This window comes from Tenrec ecaudatus, chromosome 8, assembly GCF_050624435.1.
Source record: "Tenrec ecaudatus isolate mTenEca1 chromosome 8, mTenEca1.hap1, whole genome shotgun sequence".
Classification (NCBI taxonomy): Eukaryota; Metazoa; Chordata; class Mammalia; order Afrosoricida; family Tenrecidae; genus Tenrec; species Tenrec ecaudatus.
In genome coordinates this window covers 163,550,784-163,576,434 of record NC_134537.1, presented here as the reverse complement: position 1 = coordinate 163,576,434, position 25,651 = coordinate 163,550,784, and the positions used below count along the sequence as shown (strand labels likewise).

Here is a 25,651-nt window from a genome sequence, read left to right as displayed (position 1 = left end):
TAAGATGAGTGTAATAATCAACTGAAATGATCCATAAGTGACCTCCTTGAGGACAGAAATGCAGTTTTTATAATTTTTAGCGATGGCTGTACTGCCTGGCATGGAGTGGGACACCAGCCTGTGTCCTGTCCTTAGTCTGCTGAATCAGCTGTGCTGTTTGACCGGGACTTCACTCTCGGTGCTAGGAAAGCAGAAGTGTAAGATGGGGCTGGGTTGTTTGCAAGACCCCTGAGTGCTGGATGCACGCAGGAGCTGGACATGACTTTGGAGAGGGGAGTGGGTGTGACACAAGACGCCTCGCATCGTCCATGCAGCCCTGTGAGCTTCAGACACCACGTAGGTGTAGTGTGTTTCCCATTTGGCCTAGAATCTACAGTGATCATCTGGGACAGAGTAGACCTGGGAGACCCCCGTGGTTCCAAATCTCTGGCAGCGGATTGTCTCATTTCCCTCCTTGGGGCATTTAGAGAGGGGTAGGGTAGCAACTGCAGATCAGAACAAGAGGGTGTGGAGGCCTCCTGGCTTTGGGGATGTTCCTGGTTATTCTGATGAGCACTTGCTGGATGCCGACAGGTGCAGAGAGGTCAGATGAACTGAGGTCATGAGGGGGACTTCGTGGGCAGAGCACTGTGCCCAGCATGGCAGTGACCCTGAAATAAACAAGCCACAGACTGGACCCTCACACAGCTGTTCAACAGTGAACTGTGGAACAAGGCCGAGGGGGCAGCTCGCTTTCCTTGAAGAGTTAGGAGTAGAGAACTTCAGGACTCCATTGGGAGGGTGTCACGAAGCTTTCAGAAACGTATGCCGAAGACACCAGGGTGGGAGGACAGAGTCCTCCCAGTTGGTGCTGAAAGCTTGGTAATCCATCTGACTGAGTTTGGTTGGCTGCATGAGCCAGGGTACTGGAGAGTTTTGGCCCTGGAGAAATTGAGAAGCTCAAAGAACAATTGTTATGGCCAGTGTTCTTCATTGAGTGATTTTTGTGTGTTGCCAACCCCCTTTTCCTGGCGCTTTGGGGTTAAAGGGAATGTGTGTTTTATAATTTAATAAAGAGTGCATTGTGTCTGATTTTTCCTCTCTGTCCATGTTTCTGCTGATGGGAGGTCAGGGGAACAGGGGCGAAGCTGCCTGCTCAGTTCACTAAGGCAGACACTTTGGGCATGGAGAAACAGAGTCAAGCTGAAGAGGCCATTCCTGTGGAATGTGGAACGCTTCTGAGACCGGGGAAGGGCTACCAGCAGCGCCCCATCCACGGAGGCATGACCACAGATAAGCAGGACAGGGCCGGAGGTGCATCCGGAAGAGACGGACCCACTGAAAGAAGTGGGCTTTCACACCTCATCATGTTGGAAACCAGGGCTGTGCCGGCACCTTTCAGTTTTATTCTTAGAAGAAAATAAATTTTAATCAGTAAATCATCGTTTCTTTTCATCGGCTTTTGTAAGAAGCTAGACTGTCTTTGGTGGGGACCAATGCATAGATAGTGTTAGCCTGAAGAACACTTACCCCCAGGAAGCTGGGAGCAGAGTCCTCGTCAAGGTCAAGAACCATTCACACACACGGCCAATGCTGTCTTTAGAGAACTCCTGGTCGTGGGCAGGTGGGGCAGACAGATGGCCTACAGCAGTGACGTCGGGGCTGAGTTAGGGAGCTGGTCTTAGATAACCAGGACAGATGAGAGGTAAAAATAGGGGGAAGAACCCGTGAATTTAGAAGATTGCTTTTGGAAGATTATTTAAAGAATCGAGGCCTACTTTTAGAAGTGGAATCAGCTCCTCTTGCCTTCTGTGCCCTTCTGCGGTAAAATAAAGCGCAGTGATTGTCAGTGTCTATGGTCACAGGGTAATTATTAGCTATCATGACAAGAGAAAGTTACATGTTTTAAAGGAAAAAGAACTATCTGAAGTTCGTTTAGTCTTTAAAAAAACTCGCAGGGGTTTTGATATTCGTGTTTTTCAACAAATGGAAGATACACAGCACCAGCATGTGCACACACACATGTGCACCGGCACACTGTGCGGCTCACTGAGGGTGTCCTGGTGAGGTCGTCTTTGCTGAATGGGCCTCGCATGAGATGCTGTCAGGGTTTGGAACTGATCCTCTGAAGGCTGTTGATGCCACTGGGCTACTCACCTAAAATACTTAAAATGACAGATCTGTTTATTTTGCATCAGTAAATACATTTTTTAAGCGCATACTGCCCACCCTCCAGACCAAGACATATGACTCTAACTCATTCTTGTGAGTGGTTTCATCATATCCCATTGTAGGAATATTTCACAGTGTATTTTTAACATCTGAAAAATTATGAATTAAGTGGGAGTAACACAGCCTTTTGAAAGCAAAAGTGAAATGGAAAGTTAAGAACCGTTTCTGATGCCCTCTGTGGTTTTTAGAATCCCCTTAATTGAAATGTAATCTAACTTGGGTGGGATTCATCTAGATGAAGTGTGCAACTCGTTGAGTTTTCTTAGATGGTAGCCATGACGACAATCACGATCTAATGGAATCTCTTCATAGTCGTGCCCCCCCCCCTTAACTCCTGGCACCGGGCAGACACTGGTCTGCTTTTTCTCAACCTAGTTTGCCTTCAATCACTGCCATGGCGTCTTTGCCCACTGATAGAGACCCTATGGGTCAGGGTAGACCTGCCCTTTTGAGTTTCTTAGATTGTAACTCTCTACAGGAGTAGAGAGCCACATCTTTCTCCTGTGGTTTTGAACTGCTGACCTGCCAGTTGGCAGCCCCGTGCATAACCACGATGCCACCAGAGCTCCTCTGGTCTTCCTTTCAACTTCATCTAATGGTATATGGAGCCCTTGGTGTCTGACTTCTCCATCCATTGTTGTGCGTATCTGTAGGTCACTCCTTTTTGCCCCTATTATTTGATTGAGTGTGTATACCACCTGCTGATGGCTGCTAGGGGCTCTCTTTATAGTTTACCTGTAGTGAATAAACGTGCTGTGAACATTTGCACATAACTCTTGGTGAGACGTGTTCCACATTTTGCGTTGGATAATGCTTAGGAGTGGGCTTGCTGGTTCATGTGGCAAGCATGCTTGGCTTAAGCATACTGCCTTCTAAAGTGGGTTCGATACCATTTTAGCGCCCCTAATAACAGACGAGAGTTCAAGGTCCTTCACATCCTGTCAGCACTTGGTGTTGTCATTTTCAGCTCCTTTAGTGGGTGGGTGGGGAGTTTCATTTTGGTCTTACTCTACGTTTCTTGGATAACTACTGCTGTTCCGTACTGTGCTTCTTGGCATTTGTGGATCTGCTTTGATCTGTGTGTTTGTACTTCTACCATGTAAGTGTTTTTTACTGTCATGATTGCATTGAGAGTTGAGGGTCTAAGGTGGTGGTTCTCAACCTTCCTAATGCCGCAACTCTTTAACACAGTTCCTCATGTTGTGACCCCTCCCAACCATACAATTATTTTCATTGCTACTTCATCACTGTGGGCGACCCCTGTGAAATGGTCATTTGACCCCCAAAGGGGTCATGACCCACAGGTTGATAACCGCTGATCTTAGGTGTGTTGACTGTCTCTGGAAGGGGCTGTTAGCGATGGAATACTGGTCAATCATCTCAAACGCGATTCTAGGTAATGTACTCTGTGAAGTAATGCTGCAGGTATCTTGGAGTTGGGATACATCCTTATAAAGAAGTTCCAAAGGGATCCAGAGCCTACGAGTTACTTAAAAGGTTTTCTGCTATGGCGTTTTAAGGAAATGATCGCATGTCACCTTGTCGTGAAGGTTGGTTTGATGTAAGTAAACCCTGGAGCTTAAAGCAGTCATACTCTGAGCTCTGTGCTCGTGGCCATAGGGAACTCGTCGTTGATATTCTTGGAGATGAATTCAGATCCCCTCTCAGTGGTACAGAGGTGGGAATGCTGCCAAAATTATGGCAGGAATTTGGGGTAGAGCTGCCACCTTAAGGTTCCCAAAGAGTCTCCAATGTTTTTGCAAAATCTGTATTTCTTTTAATCTCTTATCATTCAAACATTGAAAACAATTAGAAGGTTAGTATTGAAAAGCAAGGTTTATTTACATGCTAGTATTGCATCCTTTGAACTTGAAATGTTGGCAAAGCCCTGAGCTACGGAAGTGCACGGTCACCTGACTCATCCGAGTGTCGGCGGCACCTGAGCTTTGCAGGCCGGCCGGCTTGTTCTACCCTGGGATTTAGGTTCAGGCTGGAAGCGCTCCTGTGATGACAGTCCAGAATTCAGTTGTCTGTAATGCCTTCATTTGAAGAGGAAACCCGTGTAGACCAGAATTCATAGAAAGGCCATCGCCTTCTTCATCTGGGACACATTTGTAGGACCAGACTTGTTCACTGAGGTAGCTGGAAGCAAGCTGTTCTAGGAGCCTTTGAAAAGCAAGCTGTCCTGCTCCTAGTAATGAATGCATTTAACGAATCTTTATTCACGAACCACGGGGGAAAATGACATCATTGGGGCATCAAGGTTAACAGTTGGTGTTTGGCATGTGTGTGATGTGCCTGTTCAGTGCAGTCGTGCAGAAGTAAACCAGTGCATAACAGATGAGACTGGAGCACACGGGACCGTGCGTTTTGCCCCCTTCTGTAACTTATGTGAGGTAAGGACTGCACGACAAACTTAGACACTCGTGGTAGAGGCTTGAACAAGTTCCTTAATAATGTCAAAGCTTTTTAAAACTCGTTTAAATAAAGAACAGCCTGAGCTGTTTTTAAAAGAAGAATGTCTGTGACCATCTGTTTCTATTTATATGTGCAAATCAGAGTTTTCTCTGTCCTGATGACTGAAAGACAGCACTGAGGTGGAAGTGGAGGCCTCGCTCTCTGTGCTGCCAATTTCACATGAATGACGTGTCTCCCGGTTCTCATGGATCGTGTCTGTGTTAAACAGAGCTTTTTACGTGAGCAACTTTCATTCCAGCAAAACACCTTTGGATGTGTTCCATGCAAGAGCGTTGTTAAAGCGGCAGTAACGAAACCCACGACCTTGTAAATGAGCCGTGGTAGGAGTCTTAGCTGTTTCTCTCTCTCCAGATTTAGTTCTTGTTCCCCCTTCCCGAGCCAGCTGCTGCAGTAGCCAAGTCCTGTTTGCCCTACTTGCTCTACCTGTTTGATCTTCTGCATGAAGCAGATTGCTATGAACCCGTCCAACAGTCTGCCAACTTTTCTGCAAGGTGTAGTCACAGCGATTACCCACTTCAGGAAACCTCCCCAGGGTTTTAAAAAGTTCTATTGGCACATAATCCATATCACATCCAGGTCATTAGTTAGTTCAGTCATATCGAGTCACACCATCATGACCACAATTTTAGAGCCTTTTCTTTCTCTTGTACTCATTGTATTTAGGTCCCTATTTCACTCATCCTCCGCTGCTGCATCCCTAAGAAATTATTAATCCAGTTACTATTTCTATAGACTTACCTGTCCTGAATTTCTTATACAGAAAAACAAGCTAACAATAATAAAACAGGAAAAACTCAATCAAAAAGAAAGTAGGAAATTATTAAAAGCTGTGGTTGAATTGGGGGTAATGCCAGCCCCCCACCATTAATCACGGGTTCAGTAAGCACAATTGTCCAGTTGAGATAGCTGTATATTATAATGTCGTCACAGAGAGCATGAGAGATAGAAGAGTCAAATAATGCAGTCAAACACATTTCATGGTAGCATGCTCACCTCCTGGATGGCCGTGATCTTACCAGCCAGGTCTGCGCACAGCGTGGGCCGAGGCAAGGACTGGGCAAGATGCTAGAGGACCTGGCATGAGACTGGAGGACCCCGTTAATTGCTAACCCAGGGTTATATCTACTTTGGGGGGGGCGTGATTACAGGTAACCACACGTCATAGGAAGGGACAGTACAATAGGCATACACATTATAGGAAGGGGATGTACAATGGGCATAGGTGTAACAGAAAGGGGATGAGCTAGGGCTGTGCACATGATAGGGGTATACATGTGACAAGAAGGGCGGACCCTAGATTCATGATGGCGGCCTAACCTTGGCCACCCTTGGGCGGGTTTGACCTCTGGGGTCTCCTACAAGGAAAAGGACAACTACTATCCTTATCAGTAGGGAGTGGGCCCTACTTGTGGGATTTACAGTGGTGACTGCTTGCTCTAGATGGCTGATAACCCTTAGGGAGAATAACCCCTGATCTACTCCTGATGACCTCCAAGTGTATAGTCATTTGCAAACAGCTAAGTGGCATATATTTGGGGGAGACAACTTGGGAGAAATCCTTCTGTTTCCCACAAAAAAAAAACCCAACAGATTTAAAATGATCAAAAGGGAGATCAAATGATAAGATGTTACATTTTTTTTTACGGTGTTACATTTTAACCTAACTGTAGCCACCATAATTGACTATACAGTGCTCTCTGCCTGATAACAAGGTTATTCACGTTCTTCAGCTATGGTCACAGGGGTGTCACCGGAGGCTAAATCCATCCACTGGTTTCCATAGTGTTCTGCAAAACAGGTTTTCATAATTGAAGCTCTGATATCATTCCCTCCTTCGGATTTTGTATATGGTCACTCTGTTGATGGTGTCATTAATTTAGCCAACAGTATAGAATTGGAAATAGCATTGAGAAAAGGACGTCATACAAGTATAGGCCGGCTCCAAACCACAGTACATGAATCATTGACTTGTACAGCTTAAACTCTTCCGTGCCTGAGCCCTGGACACTATGGGGGTTGGTGACAACCAGACTTTAAGAAGCACTCATTGGCTGCGGCAGAGCCACACCTCCCAGGTGAATATGTGTCGTAATAGAGAGAGAGGGGGGGGTGCTAAGCTAGTATGTGGCAGTTCCCTCCAGGTTTTTTTCATAAACTATCCACTTCCAGGGAGCGTTTTTTTGCAGGGGCCAGGTGAGATTCAGAGGTAAGCAGGGTCCCTGTCTGATAGCCTTTCCCTGATCCTCAGGAGCACAGTAGACAAAGGTCTTTATTGCTGCAGACGTTTCCGTCTCTGAAAGCAGAGTTTCACGTACCTCGACAGGCATCTCAAACTGCCCGCGGATAAGCATCACAGGGAGACTTCAGGTTCAGAATTCGCCACCACCACCCCGCCACCTGCCCGCAAGAGACAAGGAACTCTCTTTGAACCGATGAGTGCAGAAATGGCACATGACGTCATCAAGAAGCCGGCTAAGAGATTCAAACTACCAAGGAGAAAAGGTGGTGTATGGCTTGCCGTTCCTGCTTTGTTAGCGTGCCCCTGTGCCCATAATGTGGGAGGAGGGCACTGCTGGTAGGACCACATTTGTGTCTCGGGGTAAGGGATTCTGATGTATGCATTACATTCTTCCCATCTACCTGGAGAGACATGCCGGCCAGGGAAGCGCATGGAATTCTTCAAAATCATTTTCTCCGTGACCGACTGTGTTTCTATATTGGGAGCAGGCTTGTTGGTTGCGGTAGAGCCCACTTAAGCCCGTTGAGGCCCGGCCCCTGTGTGCAGAGTACATCCGCTCAGGAGAGTTTCTGGGTGGTGCCCTGTTTTAAACTGCTTGCCAGGTTTGTCTGCCTAGGTGCCTTTGGGTGGGTTTGATCCTTTAGCAGTTGAATGCTTAACCCTCTGTGCTACCCAGGGACTCCATGGAGTGGGAGTAGTAGTCCCTTGTTTACGATGTTAATAGCTCTTCTTTGAGAATTCCAGGCAAACATCTTTGCTTCTTCTGGTTTATGGTCACGATCTTCCCTCTTTGGGAAATGGCTGGAGGACACTTGTTTGAAAGAGAATGTGCTCCCAGAATTGCCCGTGTGGGTGGATCTTCGGGGAGGAGAAATTACACACCCAGCCAGGGCCACAGTATCAGCCAGCAAATTGTGCAAACTCTGCCAACACCCCCTCCCCGACGTGGGTAATGTAAGCCTCCATAAATCAGATCATCCACTCTATCTTTCGTAGCTGCTTCAGGTTTCTGGAGCAAAAACATGTAGCTTACACATTCACGTTTCTTGCTGGACTGTGCGGACTTTGTAGGTTATTTTCCAAGCAGATATAATTCCAGTCTGAAAACAGAATCGCTTCACTTCGATGCCTTGTATTCACACACAACCCCCCTTGAAACCGCACACATTGCACCTATCAGTGTTGCGTCTTTGTCTGCACACCTCAGCGTGCAGTGTGGGCATTTAGGTCAGGTGTCTTTCCCAGGGAGGCGTTCTCTCGGGATGGGAGAGGATGCTGGCCTGTCCCTGCAGGGCTTGGGTCTTCTGCCTGGCAGGGTTGCAGCTCCCCGGTTGTCTGCAGGCAGAAATGTTTCATTAGCCCGGGAGGGGACTCTCCCCAGCACTGTGGTCCAGGGAACTGGTTCCAGGCTATGTTCCAGTGGGTGGCTGGGAGATTGCAGCCTCTGGACCCCTTCATTGTGGCAGCCTCGTGGCCCCTTGCTGTTCTGCTTGTTTGATTAGCTGGGGTTTTATGTTGTCTTTTCTTTGGATGGAAAACAGACAAAGTAAAACTAATGGTCTGAAACCCGTCTTTGGGGAAAAGCACTCACATCCCCAAATGCTGAAAATAAACAGCCTTTAATGACCCTCTGAAACCCCAAGGAAGTTCAGAGCCGCCTCAGCCAAGGGCTGTTCTTGCAATTCCTGCCCCTCCCAGCTGTGCTCCCCAGGAGCACTGACCCTGCCCTGCCCTAGCCGCTCCCCCCAACCCCGCCCCTTGTGTCTGCCTCAGTGTTGTCTTGCCTCACCAGTAGTCTGCTCTTCCTGCCAGAGCAGCATGATTGGCTCATGCTATCTGGCTGCCCGGCCAGGTCTTGACAGGGAGAGGGTGGGTCAGAAGTCGCCCTCTCTGACATACCATCGTAGTGCGCTCATGACCCTCTCACCTGACCTTGCGCCCTGCCAGCTCCCTATCCTTACTCCAAATCCCTGTGTAAGTGAATCTTTCCCGAGGACAACATTGCTTTTGGCCAAAAATCTTAGGGAAGGTGGGGACCTGAAATATGAAGGGAGCCCTCCCACCTCTCTCTGTTGTCCCCCACAGTGCCCACCGTTGGCTGTGAGGGCGCTGGACCAATGTCAGAAATGAGGAACCAGGGGTGGGGTGGGGTCTTTCCTTCTAGAGCAGCCTTGTCAGTTGCCAGCATGGATGCTGACTCCCGGCTATATTGCCGGAGTAGACCTGACCTTCCTAGGTTTTCAGTGCCTGATTTTCTCAAACTTCCAATTCTTAATGTTAACGGCTAAGGATGCTGTGCCACCAGAAACTCCTGTTGCAGATGCTCTTGCTGTTAAGTGCATGGGGACCACTTCTGACCCATGGTGGCCTTGCATGACAGGGCAGAACTGACTGCCTCTGAGGGCTAGTGGCATAGTGGGTTAGCAATGGGCTGTGACAGGGCCAGCAGTGTAAAACCATCAGCTTCTCCGCAGGGGTAAGAGGGGACTTCCTGTTCTCCTGACAAGCCGCCGCCTCCAGTACCACAGGAGCAGTTCTGTTCTGCCCGATAAGGGTCACTGTCATCAGTTGGAATCCACTCAGTAGCAGTGAGTTTGGCTTTGGGTTAATCTTTACAGTGGGAGCCCTGGTATAATACTTAAATTCTTCGGTTGCTATCAGAAATTGGTGATTGAGATAGCTGAGGTTTATTGTGCCAACCTGGCCAATAAACATGTGGGATTAATTGAAGGGCAGAGAGATAAATGGCTCTGTGAGCCTTACCTTTCTAGTTCTCAGGTCTCTTGCTCTCTGATGGTTGGACCAGGGTGCAGCTGCCTTAGCCAGTTCCCAGCTTCAGCTGGCAAGACTCACTTCCTGCGAGACATCCCTGAGGAGAAGCTGCATGGACCTACCCTGATGCAACCTTGGATGCCGGAGAAGCTGAGTGGAGACCCCTGCCAGTGCTGAGATGCTTGCATGCTCACTGATTCGGTTTTCCTCCTGCAGTTGGTGTCATTGTGTGTGTTTTGTGAGATTGAGGAGGACTTTGTAGATCAGTGTAGGACATATGGACTGATGTTGGATTTACGGGCTTGGACAGCACTGGGTTAGGATGCTTTCTTAATGTATACTTACCTTTATATAAAACTCTTATACATAGGAGTTTCTGTGGCTTTGTTTCTCTAGTCTACGCAGACTAACACAGGTGGGCTCCCGCTAGGTGCAATTCCTCTGTCCCTCTAACTTCTCACCTACGGAGGCCAGTGAAGGCTGGCTAGGGCAGGGCTTGCTGGAGCACTACAGTTGCCTGGACAGAGGCAGCATTGCCCAGGTCCCGGAGTCAGATGACCAGTGGCTTTGCTCTCTGTCTCTGGGAGGAGGAAGGAAGGCGATCACATGTTCAAGGAAGGAAGGCCCCGTTTTTTCACTCTGCCCTGATTCTGCCGGTAAACCTGGCTCGGGAGGATGCGAAGAAGGTGCTGGTTGTGTTGTCCACGGCAGGAGGGAAAGAAAGTGGCCAGTGGTTCTTCCACACCCAGGTGCCCTCTTTCCCAGTGTCTCTCCCGCTTAGGTTGGAGATTTGGTCATGGGGACTGCCGTGGGAGGAACTGCCTCTGTGGATGCCTGGTGGGGAGAATGGTAGAAGCAGGAGGGAAGGCCCTGTGCTGTAAAAACAGATGGACTTTGTTTGCCTTATTGGATAGTCCTCCTGTCAGAAAGTTGTCTGCGATGCGTCCAGAGGCTGGCTTTGTCTGTGGAGTCGGATCTGGGCCCAAGTCCTCATGGTCCCTTGCCCTCCTTGCTGTCTGTGTCTGGGTCTCCATCCAGCATAGGGGGATGACGCCAGTTCTTAGGGCTGGTGAACAGGAACTGAGCTGTGGAAGCTCTGAGAGCAGGGGGTGAAGGGTCCCCTTGAGAAATGCCTAGGAATATATTGTGTAACCCAGACACAGAAAAACAGAGGCACCTACCCCCTTTCAGCTGTTAGGACTCCACCCCAACTTTCATCCACTCCTCCACCCCCTTCTGGCCCTTGGGGAGATTCTGAAGCCAGGCTTGGCCGCACAAGGTCATCAGGATGGGTGTGTCTGCGCTCCTGAGGACTGCTGTCAGATGCCAGAGAAGAGAGCCAGCGTTCGTTTCACATGTGGTCGGGGTGGCAGGGTCCTGGGCCGCCACCCATGGCCGAGGAAGTGGCTCAGGTAGCTTTTCTAGTGAATGTCTGTGTCCAGCATCCTTGTGTTGACGTGCAGCTAGAGGCTTCTGCTCTTAGCTCTGGATGAGGCTAGTGGAAGAGAGTTCAAAGGAAGCATAAAAGGTGGAGGGGGAAGGAAGTGTGTGTGTGTGTGTGTGTGTGTGTGTTTCTCAAATGTAGATTCTGGTTCAGTCTTTCTGGGGTGAAGACACACACTCTTAGCAGGGAGTGAAACCTGAACGGACACCCATCAGCTCTTGGGGAGCACACAGGGGTGGAAGCGGGCCTTCCAAGGGTGACAGGAACAGACTCATTTGTGAACTCTGAGAATATTGGAATGGGAAAGCTATGAGTTGATGCTTCGCTGCTACAGGTCTAATCTCCCTCTTAGAATACCAGGGTAGCATGGGTATCACATAGCAACCACATATCTTGGGCGGTCTAATGGTGGTGGCCAGTTCAAGTAGGAATCCCTCTGCACAGTTGTGTCAGTCAGTCAGTCTCTTGCCCGAGGCTCCTGATGGAGCTAAGTACATCTCTTCCAAGCCTTCTGTTCTAAGGCTTCGAAGGCTTCGACCTCGGTGACCCTCTCCCACTCTGGTTCTCTTTGTGGCCCACCATTTCACAAAACTGGGCTGTGCTGTTTTGTATCACAAGCGATGACGGGACTGGCTCCGAGCAGTTCAAAGCCCTGGGCTACCCTCTGCTCTTAGGGCTCGAAGCGCTCCTTGGCTTGCTTCAAAGCCCTGGGCTACCCTCTGCTCTTAGGGCTCGAAGCGCTCCTTGGCTTGCTGAAGAGCCAGGCTTTCTTTAGTCGACGACCTTTGACGAGTCCCTTAGACTGCATGTCGGTTTCTTTTACTTCAGACTGGGGAGACCGATGGTGGTTTCCCCAAGATGTTGTAAATTTTGAAAAAGGTAATGGATACGGAGAGAACCTCATGGAATGCAAATTACCATGTGATACTTGAGGTGCCCTTCCTTTTAGACTGCACACCTTTATTGCTAGAAGGTATTTCAGATGTTCCTGGAAACACTTCCCAACGTTGGATATCACGTGGTCCTGTTGCTTCACTTTCAGAGTGTGGCTGTGTGTGTGTGTGAGAGAGAGAGTGAGGGGGAGCGCTGTGCTACTTGGAGCCTGCCACTGTAGTGACACATTCCAGGGAGCCCTGCTATGCTAGAGAACCAGGAAGCAGGCCATCAGTGTAGCAGGGAAAGTGCATGTCACACACACCTGCTCACCTTGCTCTTCAGAGCTGCACTCTTCACACCCTGCCATTTCACCAGAAACACTCATGGAGGAGGATGGGTGGCTTGCCTCTGCCAAGCTCACAGCGACCATGAAGTGCTTAGCCTGATGATTTCCCCATTTTCCCTTTGGGGGGGATCGGAGAGGAACAGGAAAGCTTCCAAGAGTTTAAAGATGACAGAAACAATAAATGCAAATGAAAGGCTACTGTGAACCCCAGGGAGGTATTTTGTTCTTAGACTCTTTCCTCCCACGTCATCATAACGCTTATCAGCAGTTGCACAATGGGGGTCCTTGGTGGGGTTTTGATGACTCCTGTAGGTGCGTAGAACAGACCTTGCTTGTCTGAGAACCAGGAGCATCCATGTGAGCGGTCTGTTATCCATGTGCCTCTTGTCTGCAGGCACGAATACCGTTTTACACGGACGATTGTACCCTATGTGCAAGCAAGCACTCCTCTCAGTTTATAGCAGCAGCAAGTCAGCGAGGCTCGGTGACTCTTCTGGGGGCCTGCTGCTGTCCAGGGAAGGCTGGATTCTAAACCCAGCGGCTTTTCATGCCTGCTCTTGGCTCCAGGGACACTAAAGGCAACAAAGCCATGTTGTGTCAGTGTTGGTGTATTCATTAGCTTTCCATGTTCGATGGGAGAGAATGTTATGGAATTCGTATGCTAGAGTGGAATACTATTTGTCCCCGGTGTGTGCATTCCTGGGAATCTCTGCAGCAGTCACAGGCTGCGCTGTTTGAAGGACTCCGTAGCGCACAGAGGAGACCTCAGTTGTGGGCCCAGTGGGAGTGGCCAGGGGCAGGACAAGCACGGTCCTGCTGCTGAACCCTCGCCATTTCCTCTCTCCTCGATGCTGTTTGGATGACCAGAGCTAAGCTCCTGTGGCTTCTTCCCCGTTTCCTGGGGAAACCAGCCTGGCCTGTGATTCCATTGTCTTCTGGGAGTGGAACAGATGTGGAAGGCTGACATCAGACCAAACGGAGTGTTGACTGCCCAGACCAGTGTTGGCCTTCTTACCCGTGACCAGGGCCCAGGAGTGCCTGCCGAGATCAATGCACAGCAGGTGCTCAGTCACACCCTTCCCCGCCTAACTCCTTTGACTTTCTTAGCCCTTTACGCCCCCCCCCACCCCAATACTGCATTTAGCACCTTCCCCATTTAATCAGTGTAACCTTCCCCATTTGGCTTGTGACGATTCTCTTGAGAGCCCATTTCCTGCCTTGGATCTGAGTGGTTTTAGTCTGTCTGCGGAGAGCAGAGCTTGAGCCATGAGGAGGTTCTTAGTGTTCAGAGAAGCCAGCAGAGTGGCGGGCCCTCCGGGGCTCACCCTCACGTCCGCTCCCAAGCGTCCAGGCCGGCCCTCGGCAGTGAGCCCACCAGCCCTGCCTGCCTCAGCTACTGGAGTGCAGTCATCGTGCCAAATGCCTCCAGATCTCCCAGAGACCCTTGCCCACACCCAAACGAAAATCAGGACGAGAAGCATTTTCACACCACGGAGTTCACTGTCACCTGCGTCTGTTTCTCTACAGTGAGTGAGCCTAGTCAAGCCCCTGTTAGGGGTGGCTCTTCCCGCTAAGCAGCTCCGAGTGCAGGGGTTTGCGGGCATGTTTGTGTGTGTGTCTGGTGCTTTCCTCTCCAAACCTTGAGGCCCCCTTTCAGCACGTGCATTTGTACACAGCGTGTGAGTGTAGGCTTCATGTTCGTTTCTGCGATGTGACATGGCCAACAGCTGTTTAGAAGGGAATCATCCGTGTGTCCTGTTGTTGGGGTGCAGAAACCACTTGTGGGGAGGGGCGAGGGCACGTGGTGCTCACTTCAACAACTGGAATGGAGTGAAAGGGAGGAAGAGTATTGATGAGTGCCGATCTTTTGTACGCCCTGCTGAGGGTGGGGTATCTGCCTGTGCCCCTACCTCCTGCTTTATAGTTCCGACTGTCCGCCTTTCCCTTCTCCGGTGCCTTTGGCCTTGTGTGGAGTGTGTCGTATCTGCCCCTGGATCCTCATGGTTTGTTCAGCTTTCTGGGCTGCAGCGTCTGCTTGGAGCAGACTGCGTCAGAGCCGAGCATTTGGGTCTGTGCAGGTTTTGTGTGACTCATTTTCACTCCAGAGAACTGCTTTCTGCTTCAGTATTCATCTGTTTACATTTCACCACAAACACACGGCTCTGTTCTGGTAGTAAATATTCCCAGCAGCACCAAAACGCCTCCCTTCGCAGTCTCCTCCTCGCCTTTTCCCTCCGCTAACCCTGTCATCCTAGTTATTCCCCGCACAGTGCATTTGGAAATGCTTGGTTTTGCATATTTTTGTTTTCCTTTGTTCTGAATTTGTGTGTGTGTGTGTGTGTGTGTTTAAGTACATTTTCCTTTCTGCTCAAAAGCTAAACACCTCTTCAACACCTTGCTGAGTTGTGAAAATGGAGAAAGGTGACACTGTTTAAGACAGCCAAGTGCCCAGGGGTTTCCAACGTTAATGCCATCTCTCCATGGACTTTTGGGAACCTCTTCCTTGTAATCTTTTCATTTCTAAGAACATTGTAACTATGTTAATGATCATGTAGAGAGTAGAGAAACAAAGAAAAGTTATCCAGCTTTTCCTGGAGATAGCACCGGGTTTGCATCCTGTTTCTTTGTATGCACAAGCATAGTTTATATGTGCGATACACTTGCTTATCTTCTGCTTTCACAGTAGTGTGTGTGTGTGCACGCGTGCACTGTGTGTGCATTGATTAAAGAAATAACCTTACGCTTCCTTCTCCAGTGGAATTCTTGAGAACCCTGGCACACTAGCTTTTGGGAAGCTTCTTTACGTGACTGTCAGTGACATTTTCTGAACAGTGAGCTTGTTTCTGTTGCTGGGAGATTGCCACGGTGTGGACTTCTTCGGACGCTTTCCTTGTCACTGGGGTGGTGGGCAGGCAAGACTTGTCGCTCAGCCACTGTTCCTCGGGTCTCTCTGTTTCTTACCTATAAAACGAAAGTGTTAGAGCAGATCTTAAGACCCTATTAAGATCTAATGACAATTAGGAATAATGGGAGTAGTGTTGATTGTAGCGTTTCTTTATTAGCCTCTAAGCACAACAAGGCCTCTCTGGAGGCTCAGCTATGAACCTCAAGGTTAGGGGTTTTTTAAACTACCCACAGTGCCTTTGGTGAAAGGCCTGGTGCTCTGCTTATGGAAGGTCAAAGGTCGTACATGTGAAAACCTGTGGACCACCACCACCAGATGCCCTCTCACCCCTGCAAAAATTACAGTGTGAGAAGACACTCATCGGCAGATGACGTATGTTGGTGCGGTTGGATTCTTAGGCAGGGCCAGGGGTCGCCAGCAGCACAGCCACGAGGGCAGACAGGGCAGCACGGCTCTTCTCAAAGCTCCATGCTTGCCTCCCCCACCCCCTTCAGGAACAGCTACTCAGTGCCCCTGCAATTAAGATAATGCTATCCATCCCTCCCCCCCACCCTGGCCCAGCTACCTGTCTACACACACGCACAAACACACACACGCGCGCATGTGTGCGGTGGTATCACCCACTTTGGCGAACATTGTACATACAAGAACAGTGACCCCCCCCCCCCAAGCCTAGCCCCAAATCATTGCCAGCTGAGAAGTGTACCGTACAGCTCTGGCAGGCCTCCTCAGAACCATCCTTCATGGCGCACGTCCTGCCAGGAAGGGCGCTACATTTGGACGGTTCCGCTTCCCCTCTGGCAACTCTGAGGGCGTTGGATGGAATGATGCCCCAGCCCAGCCCTGCCCTGGGCCTGGTTCTCCTCAGTTGAGTAGTTGACTACTCCTACTGGAGCGACTCCCCTGTGCTGTCCCCACATCTTCTCAGTGTAATTGAGGAGCCCTCAGAAAAGCCTGTGTTGGGGCTCATGAACCAGACTGAACTTACCCTCTCATCTCTGCTTGCATAGCTTGTCATTTGAAGTTCACCTGCGGTGGTTTCCCTCCCAGCTCTTCATTCCTGTTGCATCTTCGTCGGCTGAACCTTCCATGGGAAACCGGCTGCTTGACAGCCCTCTCCATCCCTCATCATCGGGTATAGATGACGGTGTGCTCACCCATCACATGAGTGCAGTGTGGAAAAAGGACCAGACCTGCCACTTGCTGAGTGACTCTGGGCAAGTTCTTTGATGTCTCTCAGCCTCGCTGTCTTTTTCAGGACACTGGGGTGACAGTGCCGCCCTAGGGGGCTAACTGAAGAACAAATGCATGGCTACAACTTCAGGGTCCGTGATTGTCATCCTTGTAAAATGGAACTTGGTTATTTGATTTGCTTGTGGTTACATACTTGTATGTACACAGATAATGCTACTCCTTTCTCCCCCCCCCCTTCTTGGCATGTGCCAGCCTGAGAAGAATTAATGATCACTGGTTTAGTGCACACCCTAAAATGAAATCAACATCAAGGCTGAAAGACTCCACTCTGGGCACCGGAGCTTGGACTAGCGGCCTTTTCACCCAAGTTGCACCGAGTCAGAATGTACAGTTTAACAAGATCCCCGCGAAGTTCTTAAAAATCTCCGGGTCTTTTAAAAATGTAGCATCTGATTCACTATATCTGCCATGGAAATGCACATTCTCCGCCTTGTTAAACCAGAATGAAGTGCTCTGAAGCCTTGCTGGTGACAGAATGTGAAACATGCTCCCTAGGAAGAAAAATGTAAATACTTACTGAATTTGGAGGGGGATATCCTGCTGGCATAAAAAAATGTTTAACCTGAAAATGAAAAGAGCTCTGCTCCTCATAGTTGCCAACAAGTCTACCCGCTCCCCCCCCCATCTCCCGACCCCAGGTGTGTGCAGAGTAGAACTCCATAGGGCTTCGAGATGGGACCTTTACAAGCAGGTGGCCGGGCCTGTCTATTAAGGCACCTCTGTGTTTGTACTACCCAAGGACTCCAAGAGTACCTAACTTTAGCACTTCTTAAATATATGTGTGTGTGTGTGTGTGTGTATGTATGTATGTAAAAAACTAGCATAGAAAAATCAACTTACTCACGGCTCTCAATTGATCCTGACTTGCTGGGACCCTATGGGGCAGAGCAGATCTGTCCCTGTGGGTTTCTGAGGCTGTCAGTCTTTATGGGAGTAGAAAGCCTTGTCTTTCTCCTGAGAAAAATCCAGGTTGCCCCAAGTTCCACTACCCAGAATTAAATAGTTAACACTTCAAACAATCATTTTCAAGACACATCTCTCTCTTTATTCAGAGTGGGGTGGGGGAGGAATCTTCAAAAATATTGTGGAAAAATGGAATGAAAAGATAATGGGATTTTCCCACATACTTTCCCATGGGTTAGCTAGAAGCAGCTGGTGGTGAGGAGCAAAGCAATTTAGAGTTACTCTCCTCAGTTCTGGATCTGGGCTTATTGACTTTTATTATTTTCTCATGCTTTAAGAATAGAGTCAGGAATCTCTGTAAAGTTTTTTTCCCCCACTTATGTTTATGACCAGAAAGCTAGACTAATAAATCATCCCTTTGAGTGTACTTTCATTTTGGCAACATTTCTGGATTTTACCCCAAATTCTATTGTCAGCTGTTGACTTGTCACTGACCCAGGAGACAAGCTGTAGGCAGGGTTGTCTGGTCCATGTCCTTGTAGGTATTGGGGTCAGTAGGTTTTCGCTGACAACTGCCATACCTTTTTTCCTAGTCTTACTCTGCAGCCAGGCGGGAACCTGCCTGCTATCAGGGCAACCTGCAAGCCTCCACTGTAAAGACGAGGTCGTGTGCCGTGGGGCCATTGGGTGGGAACTGAGCGCATAGTCTCTCATGGAAGGTGAGGATTCTCTCACCCAAACTCACTGCTCCATCCACCAAATCCCAGTTGATCTGGATTTTTTTGGTCTAAAAATGCTTTAAAAATTAATCTTATTAATGTATCATGCACACATAAGTTGCTGCCACTTTCCTCGAATCGTTTCCGACTTGGGACCACTCGTGTGGGCAATAGAATTGCCCCATAGCTGCAAGCTGTGGGGAGCAGAACTTGTGGCCTGTCTTCTGAGGTCCCTCCAGATGAGACACACACACACACACACACACACACACACACACACACACACACACACACACACACACACAGAGTCAGCCGTCCCAGGGAGCCCCCTCACAAAGGGAAAGTTTGTCTGACTCCATGCACCCTGTTGAAGGAAGAAACCCTGCAGGACCAGACCCCCAGGCAGGGCTGCCAAGTTCCAGTGATGAGGTTTCACTGTATGGATGAGGGGACTTCCGAAAGTGTGTGGGAACATGGAATGAGAAGATCATGAAACTCCCCCCGGGCTTTGTGAAGCCCTTAAGGAATGAGTTTAAAGGGAAGGCGCCCTCCCTCCGCAGGGTGGTCACTGTCAGCAGGCCAGAAGGTGCTTGCATGTCCCTTCCTGGTGGTCACACCCTTTCAGTGTAGAGGACTGATAATAAGCACTTTGCTTTCAGTTAATTGCCAGCAAGGGGGTGGTGGTGGTGTGTGTGAGCCCTGAACAGTATAATTAAATTGTGCCAATTAGAAAATATACTGCATCTATACTTTTGTGAAGTTCATTTGCATTTGTTTTTATTGATAGCACTCTATTTGTAACACACTAGGGACAAAGATGGCATTGGACTTCTGTGAAGAGTCAGTCTCAGAAACCCAACCCACAGGGGCAGCTCTGAGCCAGGAGTAACTCGACGCAGTGAGTTTGGTTTTGTGGTTTATGCCAGTGGTGTGAATCCACTAGCTGATCGGAGGGAGAAAAACGAGGCTTTCTTTTCCTGTTGTAAACATTTGCAGCCTCAGAAACTGCCGTCCCCATGTCCCCGTCCCCCCTGCCGCCCAACCCGTAGGCTCACTGAATCAGGAGGTCTTCATGGCCGTGGGTAGTGTGAATGTAAGACATTTGATGCATCCTACCATCCACAAGAGGAGCCTGGAGGTGTAGTGGTTACATGCTGGGCTGCCATCTGCGTGGTTGGTAGTTTGAAACCACCAGTGCCTCTGAGGGAGAAAGCTCGGCTTTCTACTCCCATAAAGTTACTGTGTCAGGAACCCACAGGGGGTCGCTATGTGTTAGCACTGAGTCGATGGCAGTGAGTTTGGTTTCTCTACATAGACACACGAGTACCTTCAGTTTTCTTAGGTAGTGCCAAACTCTGCCCTTCTTGTTAGTCTTTATTATGTGTGTGTTACACAATTGTGATTTGACTTACTTATTTGATTTTAATTCTTACTGATAGCTCCTCTTCTTTGTACACTTCATTCCTCAAAGAAGGCAGGTCCATTGCTCTGCTTTAAACTGACCCTGCAGGCCGCAGTGAGCCTCTGTGTGTCCCAGAGGCTTCTGGAATGTCTTGCGCTGTCACTAGTGCTCTCTGTTAGCTGCTGGGAAGTAAACTGATGTGACAAGTCTGCCATCTAGACCTGCGTGTGACTCTCCTGGCAAAAGTATCCTTTGGGTACAGATCAGGTGAGGTGTGTTCGTTTTCTTTCTTTTTGTGTGTGTGCGCACTTTCTATCTTTTAAAAAGTGTCACTTCCTCCCAGGTTGGCCTGTAGAGTGGAATGATGGGATGGACTGGACAGCGTCATGTGACTCCCAGGCACCCTGGTGGGTGAGGTTGAAGCCTGTAGTTCCAAACCCTTGTTGGCTCTCAGACTGACACCGTAGGGTACCAGGAACCCAGCTGGCCCTGTGCCACCACCGCCCCCACTAGTTGGGCCAGGAGCTGACTGACTGCTGGAGAAAGCTTTTTTGTGGGGGTTGGGGGTGTATGGAGCCTCCAGTTTAGAGGTTGGCACGTTTTTCCTGGAAAGAGCCAGAAAGTGTATATGGAGGCAAAATTGAGACATTTATATAGGTACAAGTAGTTCCTGGGTCCTGAGCTCTGACTTTCAGGACAGGTCTTCACTGTTAGGTAAATTTGACCTCGGTTTGAAGCCAGGGAAGGAGCCCTGTGGTCATTAATCTCAGGGGCCCCGCTTGGACTGGCAGTAGAGGATCTTAGAGTGTTTGAACGGGTCAGAACCACTGGCTGATGGGGACTGGAGGCGGCTTTAAAGAGATGCTGGAAATGTCGCTGAAAACGCTCCTTTCTCTGACATACTCGAAACGAGTTCTACTACAGTCGTGCTTTTGTGATACATTTACCCTCTAACTTGTTTCACAAAGGAAAGGTCAACTTCTGTCTGGCTCTTAAGGATTAACGACATTTGGCCAGACTTAAGCTGCTGTGGCATTCCTACTTCAGTTTTATAGCCTATTCCATTTTTTCTTTGTTCAGTTTTAGACATCAGTTCTGGTGAAAGTGAAAGCTTTCTTCGTGACTGTCCAGTCCCATCACCCCTCGGTAGCAGTCCTTCCCTGTCCTGCAGGGCCACTGTGAGTCGGCATGGATGTCAGTGAGAAGCTTGAGGAGGTGGGGGGGCTAGTACTGGGGGTGCAGGGAGATGGTTGGTGAGCGCCCTCTCTGCGCAGACGCCTGAGTCTGAGGAGCACACGCCTCTGATTTCTTGAGATGCTCCTGTTTTGCTGTTGTTTTTTAAGATCCGAGTCCTGCTTTTCCATATATAATTGACAGGCTTCTTTTTCTTCCTTTCGCATTCAGACTTAATCACTCCCAACTTCTGACCAAGCTTAATCTTCATGATCTATAAATATGCACCATAATGAAGGGTGTGTTTTTGAGTGGGAAGTTAATTACTCCTTCCTCTTGCAGTTTTAATTAAAAAGCACCACTGCTGCCTGCCTCACCTTTGTTTCCAGTCGCTGCATCAGCGACTGTTTCTGTTTACCCACTTGTTCCCGGTTCGGAAAACAGTCCTTGTACTTCTCGTTGTCGTTATAAAGTTAGAGACATCTATGTGGGGGTGTCCTTTTTGAGACTTTCCTGCAGGGCATGATCAGGGAGGGGCTTGCCCCACGGTATAGCCTAGGAGGGGAATCCATCAGTGCTTGGCTGTGTGATCAAGTCTCTGTGGTCAGTCTTGCACTGCCTCTGTTCCCCATCTGCTTTAGCATGGTTGAAGCCCAGCTCCAGTGGACAGAAGACTGGATTGCGCTGTCATGTATGGGAATAGCAGAGGAAGGAGAGCTAAAACCTATTTAGAAGAGGCAGGAGCTGGGCTCTCTGGCCTCTCCCTGTCCCTTCCAGAATGATCCTGCTGTGTGTGTGCAGCCACCAAAATGGCTTCTGAACCATTTCCCCAGACCTGATTTCTTCCTGCCCTGGTCCAATACTCTGAATATGTCTGAATAACCTTGAAGTATAACTCTTCACCTGTCCCCTGCTCAACAGTCTTCAGTAGCTACCCAGTAGTTTGGGGACCTGCTGGAAGACTGGCACCTGGTACCGTCTCTTCCTGTCTTTCAGGTGTCCAGTCATTTCTCAGTTTATTTTCTTGCCCCTCAGTTTGTTTTTATCAAGTCTTGCTTTATGCCAGGTCACAGTGATAACCAAACATCAGTCCTTGCTTGCCTTTAGGGTAGAACATTATGGAAGTAAAAACAAAATTTGATTGATATTCTATCATAGCCAGCGTGTTACCATTTCAACAGGGCACCTGCCCCATTTTAAGTGCTCCGTGCAGGCCTGTGGCTAGTAGCTACGTACTGGACAGCACGGGTCTAGAGCCGGAGCTGCACGAGGGAAGGGTAGTTCAGTGTAGGTGATTAGCCCTAGATTCAGTGTTTCACTAGGGTAAGTTTGCGTTTAGGAGATTATCTTTTGCTAGATTGCTTCAGTTCCTCGAAGGCATGGGATTGCCTTGCCTGTACTCTCTACTGTATCTCTTTTAGCTCCATCGAAAGTCAAGAATGGATGACACTCACCCTCCACAGAAAGGAGTTAATTCTCTGTGAGAATGTTTGACTTGCTTAGTACCCACCGGTTCATCCTACCCTTCTACGCTCCTACATCTCCTACCATTTTGCCAATTTAACCTTGTCAACCCCAGGCACCTCTGGTTCTAGCATCCAGTAAAATAGTGTTACCTACAAGCAGGACTTTCTGTGAAGATGGATTCAAGAGGGGACTGGGGAAGGCTGGAAACCTGTTATCTAGGTCTTTGACGTCTTGTGCTCTCTTTTGATCGACTGTGGCAGTGATTGTTTGTAAGAAGAACTCACAATGGGCAGTCAAGGTCGTTAGGTGCTGTCCTGTCCTCCGACTCATAGCACAGCAGTGCCCAGTCCTGTGCCGTCCTCACAGTGGTGACGCGTGAGCTTCTCGCAGAGCCACTGGCAGGCCGTCTTGCTGAGGGCTCCCCTCTCTGTTATGAGCCTTCTGTTCCACAGAGCAGGGGGTGCTTCTCCAAGGACTGGTCTCACCGTGGTGTGTTAGATGAAGTTTCACAGGTGTCACGTCTGCAGGAGCATGCTGGCTGTACTTCTCCAACACAGATTTGTCGGTTCTTCTGGTCACACACGGCACTTTCTTCAGCCACACAGTACTTCAAAGGCACAAGCTCTTTCCCCACCTTCCTTATTCATCTTCCAGCTTTCACTTGCTTATGAAGGAATTGAACAGACCACGGCGGGGGTCAGGCACACCTTCGTCTTGTACAGTGACACCTTTGCTCTTGAACAAGTCAAAGAGGTCTCGTGCAGCAGATTGGACCAGTACCCTCCGTCATGGATTCCTTGACGGCTGCTTCCTCTTGCAAGGTTGGCCGTTCAAAACCACCCGCTGCTCTGCAGGAGAGAGGGTGCTTTCTACTCCCATATAGAGTTACAGTCTCCGAAACGCACCAGGGCAGTTCGACACCGGCCTCTAGAGTCACTGTGAGTTGGCTCTGACATGATGGTGGTGGGTTTGGTTTGGTTAGGTTTTGGTATTGACCGTTTCTATCTTAGTAGTTAGTGTATTGAGGTAGGAACTTCTTTAGCAGTTTCTCATGATCTTTTACAGTAACTTTGAGTTATGGATAAAAGCTCCAAGCACACCAACTGAAAGCTAGCATGCATTGCTCTTCTCCGTTATGTTGAATGTTGCTGGAAGTGTCCTCGCTGTATCATTGTGAAAACTTCATAGCATTACAACCCTGTGGGCACTTGCAGGACCCCCTGTCTTGGTTGAGTCTGATCCCCTCCCTCAGTTGGATACAAACACAAAACCCAGTCAGACACGTGGCGCTTGCAGTCTTCAGCATAAGCTCTGAAGGGTGCGCCTTATACACGTCGTACATCATTATCTTACCAGCTGTCCGCGCACATCAACCTGAGAAGCTTAGTTCTAGTGCACTAGTCACAGTTACTGTCACACGAGTACCGTACTCGTGCTCGGGTCTCGCCACATCCCGCGGTCACTCCTCCTCGGACTGGCAGACGGGACCGCGTGCAGCTACCATGGGCATGCGAGCTGGCCGGCCATGGAGCCTGGCTGGCGTGGCAGGAGAACCAGGACTTGGTCGAAGTAGTGTTAGCATGTGTGACGAGTCTCAGCAGAAGGTGACGGTTCAGCAGGTCCTGTCAGCAGGAGGAGGGTCACATGCTTCAGCTGATTGAGACAGGCGAGGAGTGGTGTGGGGACCAACTGAACGCCTCTGCTCGGTGCAGTTGGGCACACAGAATAGCCCCACAGCCGCCTGCCCGAGCTGAGCTGCGGGCCTCCCGCGTGGCCGTCATGTGCTGCACTGTGGTTGTGATGGTCTGAGAGCTGACGCATGTTTTGACTAATCCATTCTCTCTTTTAGGCCTTGGATGTGGACCGCACAGTTCTTAACAAGATGAAGAAATCCGTGAAAGCAATAAACATCTCCGGACTGGGTGAGTACACATCGCTCCCAGCAGCTTCTTGGTGGAAAGCAGTGCATTTGAAGTCCGTCACTTGCATGAGCATTAATCAGTAATAAGCCAGTGTACTCTGAGCGAACCTTAGCGGCCAGTCAGGATGTTCCTTTTAAGAAGTGCGCCTTGGGGTTTGGTTTTGCTGATGGTCTAGTTCTGGTGTGGGATGCCATCCTCTTCTCCCGGTCTCACCACGATCCCTGCTCTGCCAGCACAGCTGTGCTCCTTCCCACGGCGGCCCCCGGAACCTACTCTGATGAGGACGTTCTTGCCCCAGTTGTTTGGTTTGTGCCGTTTGTTCATCCTCTCTGACTGTAGCCGTCTAGTTGCTGCCTGCTTGGTGCATGAAGAAAATAGTGGAACTGCACAATCAATGAGTCAAAATAATACTGTTTTAGGTGTGCTGACATGTTTAAATTTTAAAAAGGGCAACTTTTGGTTTAAAGAAGGCAAGCTGCTGAAGCTACAGCTCAAGGAGAGGGATGTGCCTGATCAGAGCACACAGGACAAAGGAGGGGGGAGGGCTGAGGACAATATTTCTGCTCCGAGCAGCCAGTGCACAGAGGACCATAGGGCAGGCCCCACCACGAGACACAGCGTTCCTCACTGACTCATAACACTGTGGGGACAACACGGGAGAACCACGGTGGGAATTGTGCCCCCCTGACCGCACCACACTGAGGCAAGACGCTGGGGGCGTGCAACAGAGGAGCAAGGGGAGCAGAGCAATGAAGTCCCCAGGGAGCACCAAAAACAGACTGTGGGGCCAGGGCGTGGCACCCCATCAGACTTGACTGGAAAACACTCGTAAAGGACAAAAAATAGACCTTGAACTATTTATAGGCTTTTTTGTTGTTGTTGTAGCTATTGTTTTATTTTTATTGTTGCTTTGTTGTGCTTTGTACTGTGACTGTGCATATTGTTGTCTCTGCATGTCTATCTAGATAAGATAGGCAGAATAAACCAGCTGGAGGAGAAAACAACTGGACGACAGTTGGGGGGGGGCATGAGAGAGGGGGTGGTGGGGGAAAGGAAGTGGGTGTTAACAAACCCAAGGAAAGGGAACAAGTGACCGAAAATTGATGGTGAGGAGGGTGTAGGAAGCCTGGTAGGGCTTGATCAAGGACAATGTAACCAAGAGGAATTACTGAAACCCAAATGAAGGCTGAGCCTGATAGTAAGACAAGAGGAAAGTAAAAGGAAATAGAGGAAAGAACCAGGAGGCAAAGGGCATTTATAGAGGTCTAAATACAGGCATGTACATATGTAAATACATTTATATATGACAATGGGGAAATAGATCTTTGTGCATATATTTATAGGTTTAGTATTAAGGTCGTAGATGGACATTGGGCCTCTACTCAACCAGTCCCTCAACGCAAGAACACTTTGTTCTATGAAACTGCCTTTCCATGATGCTCACCTTCCCCTCACAATTGCTGAAGACAAATGTGTGCATAAGTAAATGTGAAGAAAGCGGATGGTGCCCGCCTATCAAAAGATAATAGCGTCTGGGGTC

The 25,651-nt window shown here is 49.1% G+C and overlaps 1 protein-coding gene across 4 annotated transcripts in view; it reads left to right on the top strand.

Annotated features, from left to right (window-relative positions):
• The window catches only part of ASAP2 (ArfGAP with SH3 domain, ankyrin repeat and PH domain 2), a 202,054-nt gene that overhangs the window by 45,230 nt on the left and 131,173 nt on the right, over positions 1–25,651 (top strand). For all 4 annotated transcript variants that reach the window (XM_075557132.1, XM_075557131.1, XM_075557130.1 and 1 more), the window contains exon 2: positions 24,039–24,111. In XM_075557132.1, the coding sequence (XP_075413247.1) occupies positions 24,039–24,111 (73 nt within the window). The remainder of the gene's footprint in view (positions 1–24,038; positions 24,112–25,651) is intronic.